This window comes from Fulvia fulva, chromosome 5, assembly GCF_020509005.1.
Source record: "Fulvia fulva chromosome 5, complete sequence".
Lineage (NCBI taxonomy): Eukaryota > Fungi > Ascomycota > Dothideomycetes > Mycosphaerellales > Mycosphaerellaceae > Fulvia > Fulvia fulva.
The window spans coordinates 2,240,126-2,260,138 of NC_063016.1; the positions used below are offsets into that span (position 1 = coordinate 2,240,126).

The window sequence follows — 20,013 nt, forward strand, 5'->3', positions numbered from 1 at the left end:
TACGTATAGTCAAAGCCTTTTACGATGTACCGGTAGCCGGACACCTAGGTAAGACTACTACGAGTAGGCTCGTATTACGATATTATATATAGCTAAGGATAACCCGTTTTATTAGATCTTTCGTACGCGCCTACCGGATATATCGTAATACCCGTAGTATTAATAAACTATAGCACGGACTTTTAGCCCTACTACCTATCCCCTTCGATACTTAGGATAATGTCGCTATAGACTTCGTTGTCGACTTGCCTAGAGCGAAGTATACGGCCGACGGTTAATAGTATAAGAATGCGCTTACGGTAACTAATAGACTAGGTAAGGAGCGCTACTATATTCTAGTTCTCGAAATGATAGCTAAATATATCGCCTACGTCTATATTAAGCACATCTTCTTACGCTACGGATTACTAAAGACGAATATATCGGACCGCGGACCTTAATAGATTTTAGCCTTTTAGGGACGCCTTTATAAACTACTATAGATCAAGCGTAAGATCTCTACCGGGTATTATCCTAAGACCGATAGATAGAGCGAGAATACAAATAAGATAATAGAGCAATATCTACGCGTATTAATTAACTATATATAAGATAACTAGCCGGACTAGTTACCGCTCGTAGAATTTATAGCTAACGACTATGTCTCTAAAACGACTAGTATAAGCCCCTTTATAGCTAATATTAGTAAGAATCCGAGATACGCGGATATAGAGCTCAACCTACCTATATAGCTACTCCTATACAAACAACGCCTAGACGCGGAATTAGTAAATGCCTTCGTATAGCGTATAATAGAGCTTCGCTACAAACTAAGAGACTCGATAGAGATAGTATAAGCGTCGTAAGCCGAGTACGCAAATAAATACCGCACGATCGTACTACGATACGAAGTAGGTAATATAGTACACCTTAGTACTCGTAACTAGCGTACTAAGCGCCCGTTAAAGAAACTTAACTACCGCTATACTAGACCTTATACGATTACTAAAGTACTAATATACGATACGTATCGCCTAGATTTACCGCTATCGCTAAGTAACTTATATGACGGCTTCTACGCTAACCTACTAATACCGGTATACGAACCGATACTAGGCTAAGTATAACTACTACTAGCGCCTATAGAGGTAGAAGACGACAATAGCGATATAAGTACGTATAAGTTACTAGATACGATACTAGATATAAAGAGTATACTACCGCCGGGACTAGCGCTACGTAGTAGAAGGAAGGAGAGACGATACGAGTATCTAGTACAATAGGTTAGTTATAGTAAGCCTACTTAGGAGCCCGCTAAGGAGTTAATAGATACTGCCGCCGCCTCTATCGCGGACTTCTACTATAACTATCCTACGAAAGACAGGCTAGCCGGCTTTATACTACTACTAGGGTAGATTCCGAACGAGGATATACTTAAAGACGTTATAATTAGCGATGCTATAAACGCTTCGTTTATAGCTACGTCTAACCTAGTAACTATAGGAGGACTACGTATACTAATTACGTAGGTGCCTATAGCTCTACTACCGGTTAAGAGCTACGAGCCTAAGACTAGTATAAGTAAAGACCCGTAGGTAGCTACTTTAAGTAAGATAACCGACAGTAGGTAAGTATAAGATAAGCGTTAACGCAAATAGCAATCTTCTCTTAACTTCGTAACTATAGCTATACCGCTAATATTAGTTAGTAATAGGTACTATAGCTCTTCCTTAAGATAAGTAATAGAAGCTATAACGGACTCTTTCGCGGAGTTCGTAAATCGCTACGGTAAGTACGAAATCACGACTTATATAGGCTAGGTTAGCTACCGCGGAGGATACGATAATGCCGACCGAGGTAGTAACGACGACACGATCGCGGATAGAATAGATAATAGAAGTAATAGAAATAACGATATAGAGGATAACACTACTTTCGTAGTAGCGATAATACGAGCTTAAGGGACTAAGCGCGATTTTAAAGGGGGGGTAGTATTACGGCCCTAGGCCTAGTAAATAGTCAGCTAGTATATAGGTCACGTGACCGCGCGTCACTAGCGCGCCTCTGCTATATATAACCTCGGCGTACCTCGCGCTCCTCTTTCCTACGTACCTAGCTACTTTGTATAAATACGATTATAAACCGTTATATCTAATCTATATAGGCGTAGAAGTAATTAAGAAAGTTAATAGTCGGCGTATTACTTAGTAGTAGTATCGGTAGTAGGTTATCTTCTATCTAGCTAAAGTCTAGAGCCTCTCGAGTTACTACTAGTCGTAGTATACGCGCTTATTACTACTACTATATATCCTACTCCTTACCCTTCTAGAACTTACTATTCTAGAGGCCCCGACGGCGGCCTTTATCTCGACCTATAACGATAGCGATAGTAGTATATTTAAGAGTATAGAAGATAGGAAGAATTACGCGCTTTTAAAGGTATAGAAGTATAGTAGTAGGTCGCGTTTACTTATAATAGTCGGTTAGGCTTAGCTTAGACCCTACTAGTTTGCCTAGAGGCTTTAAAGTATATAAAAGAAAGCGGATTACGACTAATATAATATATAGAGGTTATCGAGCGCGATAGAAAGATAGATAGCGTATACTTATAAAGATAGAAAGTAGTAGTAGTAAATAAATACTATATATATAGGGGTAGTAGGTAGATATAGAATGCTATACGCGTTTTTTACTATACTATTTACTACTTATAACGTGCTTTACTACCGAGCGGGCTATTCTACCGAGCGGGCCACTTTTACTAAGAACTATACCACTTCTATAGATATAGCTATATAACTACTATTATAGCGTATATTGTCTTTAAACGAGGCCAAACTGACCTTAGCTATCTAGGCTACGAAACGCGACGCGACAATCACGAATCGACTTGCTATAAAGGTATACGACGCGTCTCGAACTATACTAGGGTATCGATTGAATAGACGACCTCCTCGGGGTGACTACGAGCCTAATTCGAAGAAGCTTATAGAGCTAGAAGAGAGGGTAATACTTAAGTATATACTCGAGCTAGATCTTAGAGATTTCCCGCTATTAAAGGCTAGTATACGAGTAATAGCCGATTTATTACTATAAGAGAAGGGTCTTAAGCCCGCTAGTCTCAATTAGACAAACAGGTTTATTAGGCGGTATCGTGAGCTAAAGGTTCGTATAACACGTAGATACGATCGTTAGCGAGCCCTAATAGAAGATCTAGACGTTATCGAGAAGTAGTTCTTACTTATACGTAATATAAAGGAGAAGTATAGCATCCTTAACTAGGACACCTATAACTTCGACGAGACAGGGTTTATAATAGGTGTTATTACGTCTTAGAGCGTCGTTACGGGTTTAGAAAGGCGTAGTAGAAAGAGGAAGGTCGTTTAATAGGGCAATAGAGAGGGAGTAGAGAGATAGCGTATTAGATAGCTCTTATACGAAGCGAGATTAGTAAGCTACGTAAGTCTAACGAGGCCCTTATATAGCGGAAAGCACAAAAGCGTAAGTACATTTAGTCTAGAGGGTCTCTAACCTTTGATAAGGCGTCGTAATTAATACCTCTAGGGGATACTAGGAGGTAGGAAGTGAGTAGAGAGTCGCTAGATAGTATTCGGCTAGTACTAAGGCTACGACGCTATAAGCGATATAGCGAGTCGGGGTATAACGTACGTACTTATTAAGTAGACTCGCTAAATAGTAAAGAATCTAAAGAGGAATTGTCCTCCTAGTAACGATTCTATAGGATGTCGTCGTATTAAGATACCGTCGCAATTAAAGTAGAAGTAGTATAGTTCTTAGTAAAAGTAGCCCGCTCGGTAGTATAGCCCGCTCGGTAGTAAAGTACGTTATAGTTTTTACCCGATTAATGCGATTCTTTTTTTATATTATACGCCGTAATGTTACGGAGGTATAAGCCTATAAGTATATAACCGTGTTTTATATAGTTATTATGTTATTCAACATAAGGTGTTTTAATATAGTGTTAAAGATAATACGTTTGAACCCGGCTGCTTCAGGCGCTCCGCCAAGAAGCTTGCTAGGGTCACACGTGACCCTCGGCAAGCTTCCGCCGGAGCAATACGCCTGACTTGGGAGGTAGGGTTAGAAGGAGAGCCTGTGCAGCGGCATCGGGCCCTTGCTGTGGAGGACTTGCGTCAGCGCTTCATGTGTTCGATCTTGGTCAGTGGACTGGTCTACGTCCTGTATGTGGCTACCGCATCCCATACGGTATTGACGAGGCGTCCCTGAGAGAAGGGTTGAAAGAGCAACTGATGAAATCCAAAGCATTGGCACTGCAGGGCAGCCGTAAATGGACGACCAGCCCCCGACGTATCTGACAATGGAATTTTGGCAATACTTCCCAGGAAATAACGCTGCAAAGCCGTTCCTCTGCACCACGAAGGTGAAAGATGCTACGTTCTTGAGATTCCAGTATGGCCCCACAAAATTTAAGCTTATGGCAGTTCTTCGGAATCTAATTTCGATGACATCTCACGTGACCGTTGAACGATGGACATGACTTCTAGTGTCACTGTGTAATCTTACGTGCGTTCCTTGGCGACATCTGCGACGCGCGGTCGGAAAGTGTATCTCTCTGACGTGTAGGATGTGTTGTATGGAACTGTTGGAGATTCGGCGCAAGAGCTATATCGAGTGTCGCGGTGAGAGTGACCAGGAATTGGTTGCTGCAGCGGCCGAGGCTTTTCACGGCATCCTAGGCTTTTCACGGCGTCCTTGTTGAGGTCAACTTCTGCAGCATGCTGATCAGGGAGGCCATACCGTAGATAGCTGCATATGCAAGCCCGCTTGCCCGCCTCATATCTCAGATCGTATGGGCGGTACAAGAGGTGGGAGGTATATCTGCAATCTGCTACACTTCACACGCTGTCCAAGTATCTCGCCTCACTAGCCACTTAAACCCTGCGGCCTGCACGCCACACTTTGCAACGGGTTAGGCATCGTGCGGCAGGTTTAACGTTAGCGGCAGCGACGGCCTCACAAAGAGCATTCCAGTTACCACAAGCTCGGAACTGGAATCCTGTGCCTGAACTGCAGCCTCCCTCATCACCACCATCGTACAGTACTCTACTTCATACACTCGCCCGATTCCAATGCTCCACCCCTCAGCAGTCCCGCGTGCCGGTCATGCCGCTGCTGGTGAAGCGCAGGAGCATCCTCGACCTTGCCAACGACCAACATAGTCATCAGCACACACGCGCGCAGAAACAGCCATCCCTGAGGCCATTCACTGCCAATGAAATCTCTCCCGACTCGACCATCCGCCCCGTCTCCGACTATGGCCAGTCGACCTTTTCCAGACTGTCGCACGAGCTCCACCCGGACGACATTGTGGAGCCGAGCACGGACGATGAGGGCAGCAAGAAACGCTTCAATCTCATCAAGTTTCGCAACTACTCCGAGTCGCACTTGGCTGCAAGGGCGAGACTGGACGCGCTGGCCGTGGAAGAGGAGCACAACGACATGCCGCCCATACCGACTGTCACCGCGGACAATGGGGTCGTGCCCAAGATTGTGAAGACGGCGCCGACGATGGACAATGCGTTGCACGAAGAGCAGAGGCACGTCCGGCCGTCGTTGTTCAAGAGAGCGTCGTCGAGAAGGATGCAGAGTCCGAGCATGTCAATGCATGAACATAAGCCAGAAAGACGGAGTGGGTTGAGATGGCGACGCGGCAAGAACAGTGGGCTTGAGGACCTGCACCGACTTTCCACGATGCACCTTCAAAATGCAGCCACAGCTCCTCCCTCGTATGGCGACGAGTCCACCTCTGCGCTTGCCGTTCCCGTGTCGCGCCTGACCGATCCACGGCTCTCCGAATCGTCCCGCTCCGATGGCAGCAATGGCAGTTCGGGCGATGGCCAGATCTACGCATCTACAACCACCACCACGCATACGGTATCGACGCATACTACCTTCTTCAAGTTACCCCGGCGGAATCCGAATCGTAATTCTCTCTTTCCAGTACCCATCAAGATTCCGCCCCCAGATATACGGGACGACGACGGTCCCACCACTCATCGCGCATCTACACAATCTAATACGCCCGAGATCCACGGCACTCCTACCACAGAACAAGAGTCGGCACTACAGAGACGACATACCGAGACGAGTCCTGCCAAGGCACGACTTCACGCGAAGTCAGCTCCTCCCTCAAATGCTGCGCTTACGAACAAATCCATGTCATTCTCTGATCTCGGACATCCTTTGGATCGACACAACTCGCGACAATCGCAGAGCTCTCTTTCATCATCGCCTCTGCAACCACCGATGAGGTTGGGCATGCGGGACAGGGCATCCACGGCGAGTAGCTTTGGCCGAAGCTCTCGCGATGTCGATACACCACCTTCGCTCTCTGCTAGCGGTAGGAACTCAACTTCAACGACCGGAAGATCGAGTCTAGGCGGATTCTTGAGTCTATCACGCTTTCGACAAGGCTCGGAGCCGCATTCGCCTCGTCATGGCTCGCCCGGGACGCGTAGCAAATCCAACTCGTTTGCCATCAGTCGCGAAGCGCTGGTCATACCCGAGCGAGAAGAGGGTGATACTCCTGGAAAGTACTTGGAGCGTCTAGAAGCTGCTGTCGCCAGGTCCGTCATCGCTACGATCCTATCCCGCTCGGCAGACCCATTCTCAATGGCGGTGCTTAGGAGCTACACCAGGAGATTTCCCTTCTTTGGCGAGCCAATCGACATGTCTTTCCGTAAGTTCTTGCTCGAGGCAGAGCTTCCCGTGGAGACGCAGCAGGTGGATCGAGTCATTCAAGCTTTTGCCGACAGATATCACGAATGCAATCCCGGCATCTTCCCTAGCTCGGACGTCGCCTATGTTGTTGCCTTCAGTATCATGATGTTGCACACCGACGCTTTCAACAAGAATGTCAAGAAGAAGATGACAAAGCAAGAGTACACGAGGAATCTACGCGAGCAAGGTATGTCTGGAGACATCCTGAGCTGCATCTACGACAACATCTGCTATACGCCATTTGTACACTACGACGAAGACGTTGATATCAACGGCCAGAAAGTGCTGTCGTTCAGGCCCACGGGCAAGGGTGGGAAACTGAAAAGTGCTATACCTGGAGCAGATGTCGTCGCGAAGAAGCCCTCCGGACCGCTTGATCCTTACAACTTGCTTGTTGAGAACCGACTCGACGAGCTACGCCCGCCCATCAAAGATGTCATGATGCTGGACGACCCATACGATTATCGGGGCAGCCAGGGTGAGCTAGATATGCACTACTTGCAGCGAGCCTTTACCCATACAGGAGTCTTGCAGATCATATCCGCGAGAAGCAGACCTGCAGCCTATGAAAGCCAGGTCATCAACGGCGCTCCCAACCCAACAGAGACACAGCAAGGCATTGTCGATCTCAAGGTAACGAAAGTGGGAACGTTGTGGCGGAAATCTGCGAAACGCAGCAAGACTAAGCGCCCATGGCAAGAATGGGGCGCTGTCTTGACTGGCTCGCAACTCTACCTGTTCAAGAACTCACACTGGGCGAAAGGACTTATGCATCAATTCAAGCAGCATCAGAAGCCCGGCCAACCTCGAACGCCCGTCATTTTCAAGCCACCTTTACAGAACTTCAAGCCAGATGCACTTATCAAAACAGACAACGCTGTGGCTCTCATCGACTCCACCTACGACAAGCATAAGAACGCCTTCGTTTTCGTTAGACCCGGAGCCGAGGAAGAAACCCTGCTGGCAGACAACGAGTCGGAACTCAACGAGTGGCTCGGCCTGATCAACTATGCCGCGGCGTTCCGTGCCGCTGGCGTGAGAATTAGAGGGATGGTTGGGAATGAAGAAGATACACGCAACCGCGACCTTGGTAGGCTCGACTCGACGACTTCCACCAGATCGATACAAACAAGAATGGGAGAGGTCACGTTGACCAGTCGTGGACTCAGCCCGGCACTGCAGAAGCAGGTCATGGCAGCAAGAAGAGAGATTATGATTCAGAAGATTGCTGATCTTGAGACCCAAGTCGCAGCTACTAACAGACAGCTGGAAAGAGTTCTTCGAGACGCACGGCATCTTCAGATCCTGGCGCCGATTGCCGACAAGACGAGGGACGATGTGCGAAGTGCGGGAGGGAGGATCAATGCTGCTATCATCTGGACACGACGAGACGTGTGGCGGATGAAGTGCCATAGAGACATCATTGCCATGGACGTGCGGCTGGACGGCATGACAGCAGCCGAGCTAGACAAACTTGCCGCCGAACGTGCCCAGCAGCAGGCTGAAGCAGAGTCTGCGAGGAAGGACAAACCTAAGATGCTGTCTCGACTGAGTTCGCAGCGTGTGAGAAGTCCGCCTCAAAGCCCGACCACGAGGCAGATGAACGATAGGCCTTCTACGGCGGAGTCTGTCGACACGGTTAGCAGAGACATCTTCCAATCGCCCTCTGGCTCGACAAATGGTCAGCAGCAAGAAGGGTGGCAGTTGCCTCCATTGAGCTTGGATGTCGCTGCTAGAGATCAGCATCGGCCGTCTGTCTCGAGCACGCTTCTGTCAACACCCGCCAGCAAAAGGGCAGGCGGCAGTCTGACGCATTCATCATCATCGACTTCGAGTGTGCTTCGGGTTCAGCGGACACACTCGTCCAACCCTCCTGAGACCAGCCACGAAGACGATCCCAATCTGGACGAGAAGGACTTGAAGCTGCTTGCTCGGTCCACGATGGGACCGGCGCAGGAAGCCTCGCCCAGGATGCCCAGCATCGATAACCCACAGCTTGGCACGTCGCCGGAGAGTAAGCACAAGGGCGTCCGGAGAAGTCTACACAAGACCTTGCGTGATGGCCACCATCGCGATCACACCCACAAACACCGACGCAACAAAGACAGCGATAGCACTGTGCGCTCTGCAGGTCATCTCGACAAAGATGTCGAAGAAGCAACGCCAGGTCTGCAGCGTGACAAGCCGCGCTTCATCCTGCACGGCAAACAAGCGTCTGTCGTGCAGTTTGGTGGCGACTGGGACAGGATGCGTCTGCGAAGAGAGCAGTATGACCGCCAACACCCAAGCACGCCAACCCAGACTCAGAAGGAAGCAGACGATGCTTACAATGCGTACGAATGTCGCCGCGCAGAACAGCACGAGCGGGTCCGCAGCCCCGTGGTCCAAGAGTTCCTTCGACATGGCAGCATCACGGAAGATGACGATGCCGCAAGTGTGCTATCGGAGGAGATGCGCAGCTTTAGGGAAGATGCCGAAGCCGCGATAGCATACTCATCGGCAGGACATTCCGCATCACCCAAACGCCTCTCATCCTCTACCGACGATCGTGGCACAGACTCAGAGGTCTATGACCTGGCTGATTGGGAGGATAGTAGGAGAGTGACGGTCATCGGACCTTCAAGACCGATCCCACAACCAAACAGCACAGAAACGCAACGACATCGGCGCTACAGCAGTCTAGAGAAAGCCGAAAACGGCAACATCAAGATCGTCGACAGCTTGGATGCCGAAGACGAGGCAGGCTCTCCTTCATTCAAAGGCAGAGAGAATCGGCAAACGGTAATTGGTCCCTCGTCGAGCTCTGGCAATCATCGTGCCAACTGCGCCAATGGCAAAGGCAAGCTCAAGGAGAGCGCATCAATGGAGGCATCCAGTACCAAAAAGACCTCAGGTACCTCAACCACGGGCAGCGAATCTCCTACGCAGGACGAGGACTCTGAGTTTGAGGAGTCTGTCGATGGCGAAGAGGGATTTGTGCGGCCTGTCAAGGAGGAAGAAGTTCAGAAGATGAGTTCGGGGCTCAGAGCGGCCAAGACTAGGTAGAATTCAGTCTGGCGGAGCAGTGACGAGCTTGAGGCTTTGCTCTGTAGGGGAGATAGAGGTAGATGTTCCAGCAGGCAATGGAGGACTGATTAAATCAGGTCGTTTTTGCCAATGGAAATCTCTCCTGTGCGCAGACTTCTATTTCTTGTGCGGGTTAGTGGATATGTGTCTGCAACCATACAGTATTATCGCCTTCGCTCAATTCAGGCTCAGATAACTGATTTCAAACCTAGCTCAGGCTGCCTTGCGCTTCCCCCGGCTCTTCGGCACCCGCAGCAACCAGTACAAAGAGATTGCCGCAACGATATTGAACCCAATGAAAACCCAAAGCAGCCCAAAGTCCCTCCATCTAGTACTCCAAGTGGCGTTAATACCAACCAAATACTCATTTGTATTATCCAAGCGGCAATACCGGCACACATCGACTGCCTGCGGGTCTTGAACATAGCCCCCATTCGCGGCCATGTACTGACTCAGATAGTCTCCACAAGTCTGGCCAGCCGGTGCATCGAACACTTGGAACTCACTCTCTGCACAGAACGCGGGTGCTTGGCCGATCGTCGTCGCCATCAGGCTGGAGACGAGGTATGTAAAGGGATTGACTCTATACATGAAGATCCAGAACCTTGGCAAAGCGTCCGGACTAGCGAGAATTCCGCAGAAGGCGTATAGCATGATTGAGAAGAGAGCACCAAGTGCGCCTGCGATTTCTTCGCCGGGGGCTCCGGCGATGAGGACGTGGGCGAAGGAGCTGGCGAAGAGGAAGGAGGCGAGGATGAGGAGGAGGGTGTGGAAGGAGCGGATGTGAACGGCGTCTGTCCATTCGGCGTTGCGGTAGAGGCCCACGGGGTAGTACCATACGAGGAAGCAGAAGATTGCCATGAGCTGTGCGAGTTAGATGGGATGCGAATTGTTTAGGGGGAGTTGTGCTTACGGCATTCCAGGCCATTTCCACCAGTATGTTCGATAACATGAACGCCTGCCACGCGTAGGTTTTCGACTGTCGCTCTCTGGCTTCGTAAAGGGTGCGTTGGATAACTACATCGAATGTCAGCAAAGCTCATGCTGAAATTTGGAAGAGTGAACATACTGAACATCGGGAAGATCTGAAAGATGAGCTGGATGATGACGAACAAGAAGACGAACACGCCAAACATCTGGTTCTGGAGGCCTTGCAGAGTATTGTCTGCTTTGAAGAAGGAGAACCCGATTAGAATTGCGCCGCCTACTGTGAGGACCGCTTTGGGGTAGATGTATGCTGGCGATCTCCAGTATTGCTGGGCGACACGCTTGGTGACGACGTGCAGCTGTGTCCAGAAAGGCGCCGCGAAAGTCTGTTGGTTGCCATCGGAAGATGACATGCCGACAGATGGCTGGTTGGCAAGTGTTCTGAGTCGTCCCAATTCTTCCTGTACCGCGGCGAATTCTGGACTCTATCAAAGGATACTAGTCAGCCGATTGCTCCTGCAGTGAAAGACTACTTATGTCAGTCAGGCTTACCTCTCTCCACACAGACGGCCAGTCAATCGCAGTAGCTGCTCCCGGCGCGGCTCCAATGGCTGCAAGCATGTACTCTGCAGGGTTAGCACCAGGAGAGACCTTGGGGCCTCCGTTCCGTTCAAAGTAGTCTACCAGAATATGGGAATCCTGGCCAATGTCACCAAAGTACACTGTTCGACCACCCTTGGCGAGCAGAAGGAGACGATCGAATCTCTGGAAGAGTAGTGAGGAGGGTTGATGTACAGTGCACAAGATCGCCTGTCCATTGCGGGTGAGCTTTTCCATCAGGTCACATATGGACCAGGACGTCTGACTGTCCAGTCCAGAGGTCGGCTCGTCCAGGAAGAGTAGTAACTTGGGTCGTGCAGCGAGCTCAACGCCTATCGTCAACCGCTTGCGTTCTAGATTTATCAGCATTGCCCGACGCAGAGGCTTCGATGCATCACTTACGTTCAACGTTCAAACCCGAGCCTGGAAACCCGACAACAGCGTCCGCGTATTCGCTCATTTCCAGGAGATTGATGACATGACCCACATATGCAAGCCGCTCCTGGCGTGTGTACTCCGGAGGTTGTCGTAGTATAGCAGACAGCTCCAGAGCCTCACGTACGGTACTGGTCTCCAGATGAATGTCTTGCTGCATGACATAGCCGGTCTTTCGCTGAAATGACCCGTCGCGGTCTCTTCCGTCGACTAGCATGTTTCCTGAGATGACACCCATTGTCGTTCGACTTGCTAGCACATCGAGAAGCGTGGTCTTGCCAGCGCCGGACACGCCCTTGAAAGTGTCAGTGTCATCACGTTATCAACATTCAAGACAACATACCATAAGAGCAGTGAGAGTTCCAGGTTTAATCCATCCATCAACACTATCCAAGATCTGCCGCGTCTCGCCCTTGATCTGGACTTCATAGTTGACATTCTCCCAATGGAAGATTGACACTTGTTTTTGGACATCCTCCGTGGAGTTGTCGTTACTTTCAGATGGCTTCTCGAGTTTTTGGCAAGAGGTGCTACCGGCCTCTTCGTCTGCACGATGCCGAACACCTCTCTTCCGCATCTTCGATCGACGAAAGACGAGAACCTCGCCCTTCGAAGCTTCTGAAGCTACCAGCTCGCTCATGACCAGGTGAGCAATGAATAATCCAATCGCGAAGGCAACGATGATGGCAAAGTCCCTCCATCGGTTGCCCCATTCGTATCCGTAGGCAGTCTCGACGAAAGCAGTGCCGCTCACGGAGGTAGCGCCAGCCACAGCGCCTTGTACCGCGCAGGCTCGTTGTAGTGGTTCGATTTCCTCGTAACCATTCCCTGTGGGGACGAAAGCAGCGCAGGGAAACTGTCTATTGTGAAACTCGTTGACCATGACAGCTTCAAATCCATAGGATACTGGATTAAGCCATCTGAACCAGCTTGCCCATCTGCCACCATGTTAGCGCTGTATGACGTCCAAGACCTCGAGAGACGTACCCTCTCATATATTGCACCGGAATCGCAAAGCCCGTATACATGACGAGCAGGAGCAAGATGATTGCGGACGGCGCGAGAGCTTGCGCTAGCGTCTTGGTCATGGAAGCGAAGAGTCGAAAGAACATAGACATGGCCATCGTCATGCTGAATGCGATCAGCAAGAAAAAGAAGAAGGGGCCTGGTTCGCGTCGCAGGTTTGCCATGAAGTAAAGCGTAGAGTTCACAATTACAGCATTTGTGAGCTTGTAAGGCATATCCATGATCATCGAAGCCAACGCTTCCGCGCTTGGATGATACAGCGCGTACCGGTTGTGCTATGAGAAGACGTTAGCATTTGGTCGTAGTTCATCAGATGCTCGCATGGCATGGTCACCTTCTCAACGATCTTCCGCTTAGCATACAGTGACATGATCTCAAGTAGGGATCCAAAGGCATTGAGCAGAACCTGTACTTGTGTTAGTGACTTCTCCGTTCAAGATTCGGGTTGTTACTTACGATCATGAACAACACAGCACCACGACTGAAGAAAGACGACGTCGTTTGCGGCAGGTTATAAAAGATGCTGGCGACAATCAGAGCCTCGCAGAAATTGATGAACAGCATAGCGAGCGGAACACTTGGGTCGCCTTTCAATCTCTGCAGCTCTCTCCACATGCAAATCTGTGTCTGTCTCCAGTACGAAAGCGTGTATGGCGAACTCTGCCGTTGCTTAGTCGACTTCTCGAGAGTCCTCGACAGAGCGAAGCTGTCCTTGTGGGAACCGTTCAAAGGGTACTGCTTGTTGTATTCCTCGATTTGGGCCAATAGAATCTGTCTCTGAGTACTTTCCTTCCATATTCGCGCGAACTCGTCTGCAGTCCGCGGTGTCTTATTCTCGTACCCTTGACGAATTCTGCGCTCAGATGCCGAAGTCATGGATGTCAAGAAGTCTGGCGTCGTTTGCGATTCTAAACAAATGAAGCCAAGGTTCTGGAAATAGTCACGCGCATCTTGTGCCGGTCCAAAGTAGATTTGCTGGCCTTCGTATAGCACGGTGACCTTGTCAAAGGCATCGTAGGCGGCTTGCGGTGCTTGATAGATGGCAACATAGCTGGAGGTGTTGAAGACGTCGCACTGGGTTCTGAGCGTTCTGCAGAATTCCACTGCGTTTGCTGAGTCTAAGCCTCGAGTTGCGTTATCCCAGCACTGGACTGGGGCAAAGCTCAGAGCAGCCTCGGCAATTGTGACTCTCTTACGCTCTCCGCCACTCACACCTCGCACGAAATCGTCGCCAACGCGTGTATTGACAGTGTGGCTTATTCCAAACATGGCCATTACCACATCGCGGAGGTGCTCGGCATAGCGAGCGCGAGTGACTCCGTGTGGAAGTTGCCGAGGTGCACGAGCCAACGCAGCAAAGTAGAGAGTCGTACCAACACTGAGTTGTGGGTAGTGTGCGTCCACTTCTGCAGTGTAGACCGCTTCGCCTTTGAATGCCGTTTTCATGTCCTTTGGGGTCATCCCTTGGTAGTTCAGTGACGATTCGGGATTGACCTGGAAGCCGAAGGTCTCGCCAGCGATGGTCTTGAGCAATGTAGAGCAGCCCGAACCAGGAGGACCAAGGACGCAAAGCTGCTCGCCGGGGAGAACAAGGCCATCGATACCGCGCAGGATGTTGATCTTCTCGAAGCCGCGGCCAAAGATCGATGGTAGTTTCAATATATGGTTGCCGACAGTAGGCTGAAAGTCGGTCGGAGATCCGCTGCCCCAGACATCGAGGCCTTTGAAAGCAACACCTGCTACACGATGGATGGATCCTTGGTCGCCGTAGCGGAGGTTATAGAAAGACTTGGCCCAATCTCGCGCTCTGAACTTTTCACTTCTTGGGTCCAGAGAGCTGTCCTCTGCTTGAAAGGGAGATGGATAGGCCTCGGACTGAGAAGTGAATCTTCGAACCAATTCACAAATCGCACGATCTCGATCCACTTCCTGGTCAGGTTGAACCTTATCGTTCAACTCAGAATCTGAGCTCGACGCAGTCTCCTGGTGTCCGATACGTTCTTGATCGATACTTCTCGTGCGTCCGAGAAGTCCCATTGCTCCAGACATGTCGATGCTAGATTGCGCCCTGCAAAACACAGACTGACGACCAGACGATGCTGGCTGTCCTTCTGCAATGGCTTCTGGAATTGTCGTTGACCAAGGAGAAGCGTGGTTGCCGCGATGTTCCTGGGGTCTGGTGGCTGTGACAGAGCGAGCACCTCATTCACGAGAGGTGGAAAGCGTATAAGTCCCACATAACGAAACCCCATCGTCGTATTTGTTGTTTGTACTCGACCAAGGCGCGGGGCCCGCGGACGCCGAAGCATCAGTCCCTGCCGAGATGCCAAGCTTTGCGATCACAGATACGGAGTTCGGCGGAATTCAGGATAGGAGAACAGTGCCCGGCTCTCGTTGTTGCGAGACCAGAGCCTCGCCCACGGGTTCCTGGCATGATGGCTCCATTGCGATTGAGCGATATTCAAAAGGCTCGGTTCGTGGCGAAGAGGCAGCACCGATTAGAAGCGGGTGGGCAGAGATCAGACGGTTTCATAGTGTTCACGACTTGGCCAGTATCAGAGCAGTAATTGCTGCATGGGACTGAGAGTGGTCACGGTGGGATGCAGCCATTCGACCCCGTAGCGACGACGCGATGGGAACGTGTGACAGTTGATCCAGGTATTCCGTCGTGGCAGCCATGTGTAGTCGTCTCTCTTGCTCTCATATGTAAGCCATAACGCTTCATGCTGCTGTCTCGGGGCGTCCCAGCCTTGTGATGTTGATGCGGGAAAGAGAGCATCACGTGTGTTGTGTTGACAAGAAGTCTGATCTCAGCAATTCAGACGCTTTGGGCTTGGGTCAGACTTCAGGCGAACAAGGTCCTGGACCCTCAAGTTCCAATTGCAACTGAATCTTGCAAAACACCATCATCCACATCCTTCATCGTCTCATCGACTCCGACATCGTTCAAGACTTCACAGCCTACTCCTTACCGCCTGACAGACGTGGATCCTGCATCTGCCCCCGTCGCGCTGTGATGAGATATGAGCCGGTGCGGCGTCCGCCGTCTGGAACCCGCGGACTGCGAGATGCGAGACTTGCGACCCGCCTCGTTTAGGTTCTGGTGATGTGGTACGAGGCAAACGATGACTTACGGCATGAGAACATGCGGCAGGCCAAGCAGGCAGTGCCATATTCTAACAAGCATAAATTCGTTTGTCCCAGCGAAACGCTATGACGTTCACGAAGGCAGTCAGGAGCTCATCATGGCTCATCATGGCTATTATGGCTCATCATAGCTCATCATGGCTCCTCGCAGCTCTCACGACACCACTCGGAACGGCATGCAACGCCTCAGCCTCAAATTGCCAGGAAGCATTGCAGTCTACTCGTAATCGACATGGAGAGAGGCACTCTATTCTATGCCTACCATCAGGCATCTTCATGACGCGAATGCGCTTCCAAGCCAGCCAGAACAGCCATTTCTAACAGTCGTCGCCATGTACAGATTCTGTGCCGCTGATGGAGCTCGATCCGTTGGTCCGGTGCTGGTAAACCACCGCTTCGCGCGCTGTGACTATGCTGTTGACGAGTATACGTATGCAGCCATCTGGACCGCCGAAGTCACACACCTCCAGCTGTGCTACCTACTTACTTGGGTCTCCGCTCACGCTTTCGAGGTGCGTGTGGTATTCATCTTACGAGGCTCGTTGACTTAAACACAAGATGAATGTCGCTTTGGCAGAACGGCCATTCTTTCCCATCACACCAGTTCTTCCGACAAGATGTTTGCCCTTTTTGGCATGTTTCTACTGGCTGGTGCAGTAGAGTTTGTGCATAGCGCCCAGGAACCTAACAATACCAGTCAGTCTAGCTCCTCTCCTCATGCATATCCTCAGACCAAAGAGCACAGCTGCTGCCAGCTTCTTGCGAACGACTTCGCTCCGCATCTATCGTACTCGGGCGATGCAACATACGAGCAATTCTTGAACGGGTACTGGTCAGAGGCGAGTAAGCTTCAGCCAGACTGCATTTTCACCGCAACAGTGGGCCAAGATGTAGCTCTTGCAATCGGTCTCCTCAGCAAGTCCCAATGCAAGTTTGCCGTCCGTGGAGGAGGCCACACTGGCTGGTCAGGCGCTGCAAACACCGACACTGGTATCACCTTCGACCTCTCCCAGCTAAACGAGACAATCGTGGCATCTGATAGAACATCTGTCGCCATCGGTGCTGGAGCTCGCTGGGATGACGTATACGACAAACTGGATGCCTTGTGTCTCCACGTCGCTGGCGGCCGTTACCCTACCGTGGGCGTATCGGGGTTCATTCTTGGTGGAGGATTCAGCTTCTTCTCTCAACGCTATGGCTGGGGTTGTGACACTGTGATTTCCTTTGAGCTGGTAATGGCCGATGGAACATTGGAAACGATATCGGCCTCTAACAAGCCTGACCTGTTCCGTGCTTTGAAGGGTGGAAGCAACAATTTTGGCATTGTTACAGCTTTTCATTTGAAAGTGTTCCCAGGTGGGGATTTCCTCCAGGGGGTTGTGACTTACGACGCCGATCACGTCACCAGTGTTCTGACTGCTTTCGCGGAAACGGCGAGCACTCCAATCGAGCAATATGACCCATACTCAGTATACCTGCTCCTATTCAGCTGGCAGAAGCAGGCAGACGACAGTGTAACAAGAAGCATATCAAACTGGCTCATTCATACCAAAGTATCAACAAGCAACACCACGACCAACACCATCCCACCCTTCCTCTCCAAACTCGCGCACGCCGCTCCACAGCTAAGTACGCCCCCTCATCCAAACACACCTACCCCTCACAACACCACTAACCCCACATCCCTAGACAACACCCTCGCCATCCAACCCCTCCACACCTTCCTCTCCAGCGTCGCCAGTCAAGACAATCCCTTATCCCCCGTCGCGTCCTCATCAATATGAACTTCCGCGTCAACAAAGACCCAACCTTTATGCTTGCACTCCTCGACATCTTCGACGAAGCGATGACTTACCTCTTTCACCAGATCCCTCACTTCTCCGGCCTTATGGCCTTCCAACCTCTTCATCCCATCATGACGTCTCGCTCCGCTGCCACGGGTGGGAACGTCCTCGGTATTGGACCTGAGGATGGATACGTCGTGAATGCGGACCCGAATATGCAGTGGGCGGGGGCGGAAAATGATGTTTTGGTCAAGGAAGTGTGGGAAAAAGCGTTCGCGGAGCGGCAACGGTTGGCTGAGGAGCATGGGGTTGCTACCGACTGGTTGTATTTGAACTATGCGGAGAAGTGGCAGGATCCTATCAAGGGTTATGGCAAGGACAATGTCGAGTTCATGAGGAAAGTGAGTAGGAAGTATGATCCGAAAGGTGTCTTTCAGCGTCAGCTTTCTGGTGGGTTCAAGCTGTGGAATCATGGAGGTAGTTCTTGAAACCACGAAGCCTTCTGATATATCTCTACAGATCGTGAATGAGCACGCGCAATGACTATATACTCTAGACCATAGTCCGAAGGACCCTAATATTATATATAGATAGGAAAAATATTAGAACGAACACGATGACCGCACAAACGCGACCAGAGGACGAGAAATCAGGCAGGGACAGAGGAAGGAGAGATGATGAATGGGGAGACCTGTGTAACAGGGCAAAGGAGATGTCTGGAGAGGGAGGGTACCCCGCAAGAGCCTACAAACTAATGATCACAGAGCTGCTTGGAGGCCTCAAAGCCATCAACAGCATCAAGACACTGACAGAGAAGGTAGCAATCCAGGCTGCTGCTAGAAACACCCAGCAGAAACCTACGTGGGCCTCTATAGTAGGCCAGGCAGGCCCCAACCACCAGCTCTCCCAAAAGACCACCCTCAGGGTCCACATCACAGACAAGCAAGAACAGGAAGAGATTGAACAACTGTCAGGCAGAGAGATTGTAACTAGGATTGGCAGGCCGGAGGTGGTTGGAGCAAGAGCAAGGAAGGGAGGCATCCTCCAGCTGTTCACAGCCCAGGCACAAGACAAACAGAACCTTGAAACACAGAGGGCATGGACAACAAAGATTGGGAAGACAGCCAGAGTCTCTCAACAGCAGTTCACAGTCGTAGTGCACAGTGTGCCAAAGGGCTTCAAGGTGGAAGAAGACCTCCAGAGACTGCAGGGCCAGAACCAGGCTACTTGCCCAGGGCTAAGGATCTCAAAGGCCACCTGGCTTAAGAGGAAGGCAGACCCAGGCAAAACAGCATCATCTCTAATCATCTGGGTCAACACAGCTGAACAGGCAAACAGGGTTCTTGACAGGGGCCTTTTCTGGGAGTGTGAGAACCTGATGACAGAGATTTTTCACAGCAGCCACAGGGTGCTCCAATGCTTCAAATGTCAGCAATATGGTTACATTGCAGCAAAGTGCACAAAGACGACAGACACCTGCTCCCACTGTGCCCAGGGCCACCAAGTCAAAGACTGCGCAGCCCCAAAACAGAATGCAAGATGCGCATGCTGTGGCAGAGCTCACCCAGCTTGGTCTACTGACTGCCCAGTAAGGATCAAGGAAAGGACAAGAGCAAGGGATGCAAGGGTCAATACACCTCCAAGATACAGAACAGGCCAGGAGCCCCAACCTGAGGCGATAACAAGGCCCAACACCAACAACAAGAGGACAAGAACTGGAGGATCACCAGTCCCACCACCCTACCCACGCCCAGGGAGACCCAGAGGGATTGAAGTAGCAGGCAGGGACAGTACCCAAACACGCTTGAACATTGGCCCAACCACAGGCGGCTCCCAGAGCACAAGCACAGGCCCCCAGATCACCCAAACCATCCAGGAACAGGACCAGGAACCACCAGCTACACAGGACAGCCAAACGGACCTTGAGGAATGATCTCCACACCAAAACTTACCATCATACAGTACAATGTCAACAAAAGCAAGGACATGGTGCAAAGGAGCTTCCTCTAATCCCTAGACCCCCACAGACACCATATTGTTGCTTCGCAGGAACCCTGGATCAACCCACATTCAGGAAGGCCAGCAACAGTCCAAGACAGGAGATACCACCTAGCTATAATCACACAGCGAGGGACAACACCAAGCACATGCATCTATGTGAGCAAACTGCTTAGTGTAGACTCCTAGAAACAAGTGGAACAGACAACTGGAGACTTTACCACAATCAGACTCTAAACTGACCAAGGACCGATCTCAATCCACAGTGCCTACAACCCCCTACCTGACT

The 20,013-nt window shown here is 50.7% G+C and overlaps 4 protein-coding genes across 4 annotated transcripts; 3 read left to right on the plus strand and 1 right to left on the minus strand.

Annotated features, from left to right (window-relative positions):
* Window positions 1–5,124: 5,124 nt before the first annotated feature.
* CLAFUR5_05906 (uncharacterized protein) lies at window positions 5,125–9,786 on the plus strand (the record flags this gene model as incomplete). Its single annotated transcript, XM_047905054.1, has 1 exon — window positions 5,125–9,786. One exon carries the CDS (start codon window positions 5,125–5,127, stop codon window positions 9,784–9,786), a length of 4,662 nt encoding a protein of 1,553 aa, XP_047762232.1.
* A 234-nt stretch (window positions 9,787–10,020) lies between these two features.
* Window positions 10,021–14,844, minus strand: CLAFUR5_05907 (ABC multidrug transporter F; the record flags this gene model as incomplete). Its single annotated transcript, XM_047905055.1, has 9 exons — window positions 10,021–10,671; window positions 10,721–10,824; window positions 10,877–11,219; window positions 11,287–11,687; window positions 11,737–12,064; window positions 12,113–12,707; window positions 12,757–13,070; window positions 13,130–13,201; window positions 13,252–14,844. The coding sequence occupies 9 exons, from the start codon at window positions 14,842–14,844 to the stop codon at window positions 10,021–10,023; spliced, it is 4,401 nt and encodes a 1,466-aa protein (XP_047761786.1).
* Window positions 14,845–16,559: 1,715 nt separating this feature from the next.
* CLAFUR5_05908 (FAD-dependent monooxygenase sdcF) lies at window positions 16,560–17,726 on the plus strand (the record flags this gene model as incomplete). The annotated part of the gene is made up of 2 exons (XM_047905056.1): window positions 16,560–17,571; window positions 17,632–17,726. The coding sequence occupies 2 exons, from the start codon at window positions 16,560–16,562 to the stop codon at window positions 17,724–17,726; spliced, it is 1,107 nt and encodes a 368-aa protein (XP_047762229.1).
* Window positions 17,727–17,755: 29 nt separating this feature from the next.
* Window positions 17,756–18,214, plus strand: CLAFUR5_05909 (FAD-dependent monooxygenase sdcF; the record flags this gene model as incomplete). Its single annotated transcript, XM_047905057.1, has 1 exon — window positions 17,756–18,214. One exon carries the CDS (start codon window positions 17,756–17,758, stop codon window positions 18,212–18,214), a length of 459 nt encoding a protein of 152 aa, XP_047761777.1.
* Between the last annotated feature and the right edge of the window lie 1,799 nt (window positions 18,215–20,013).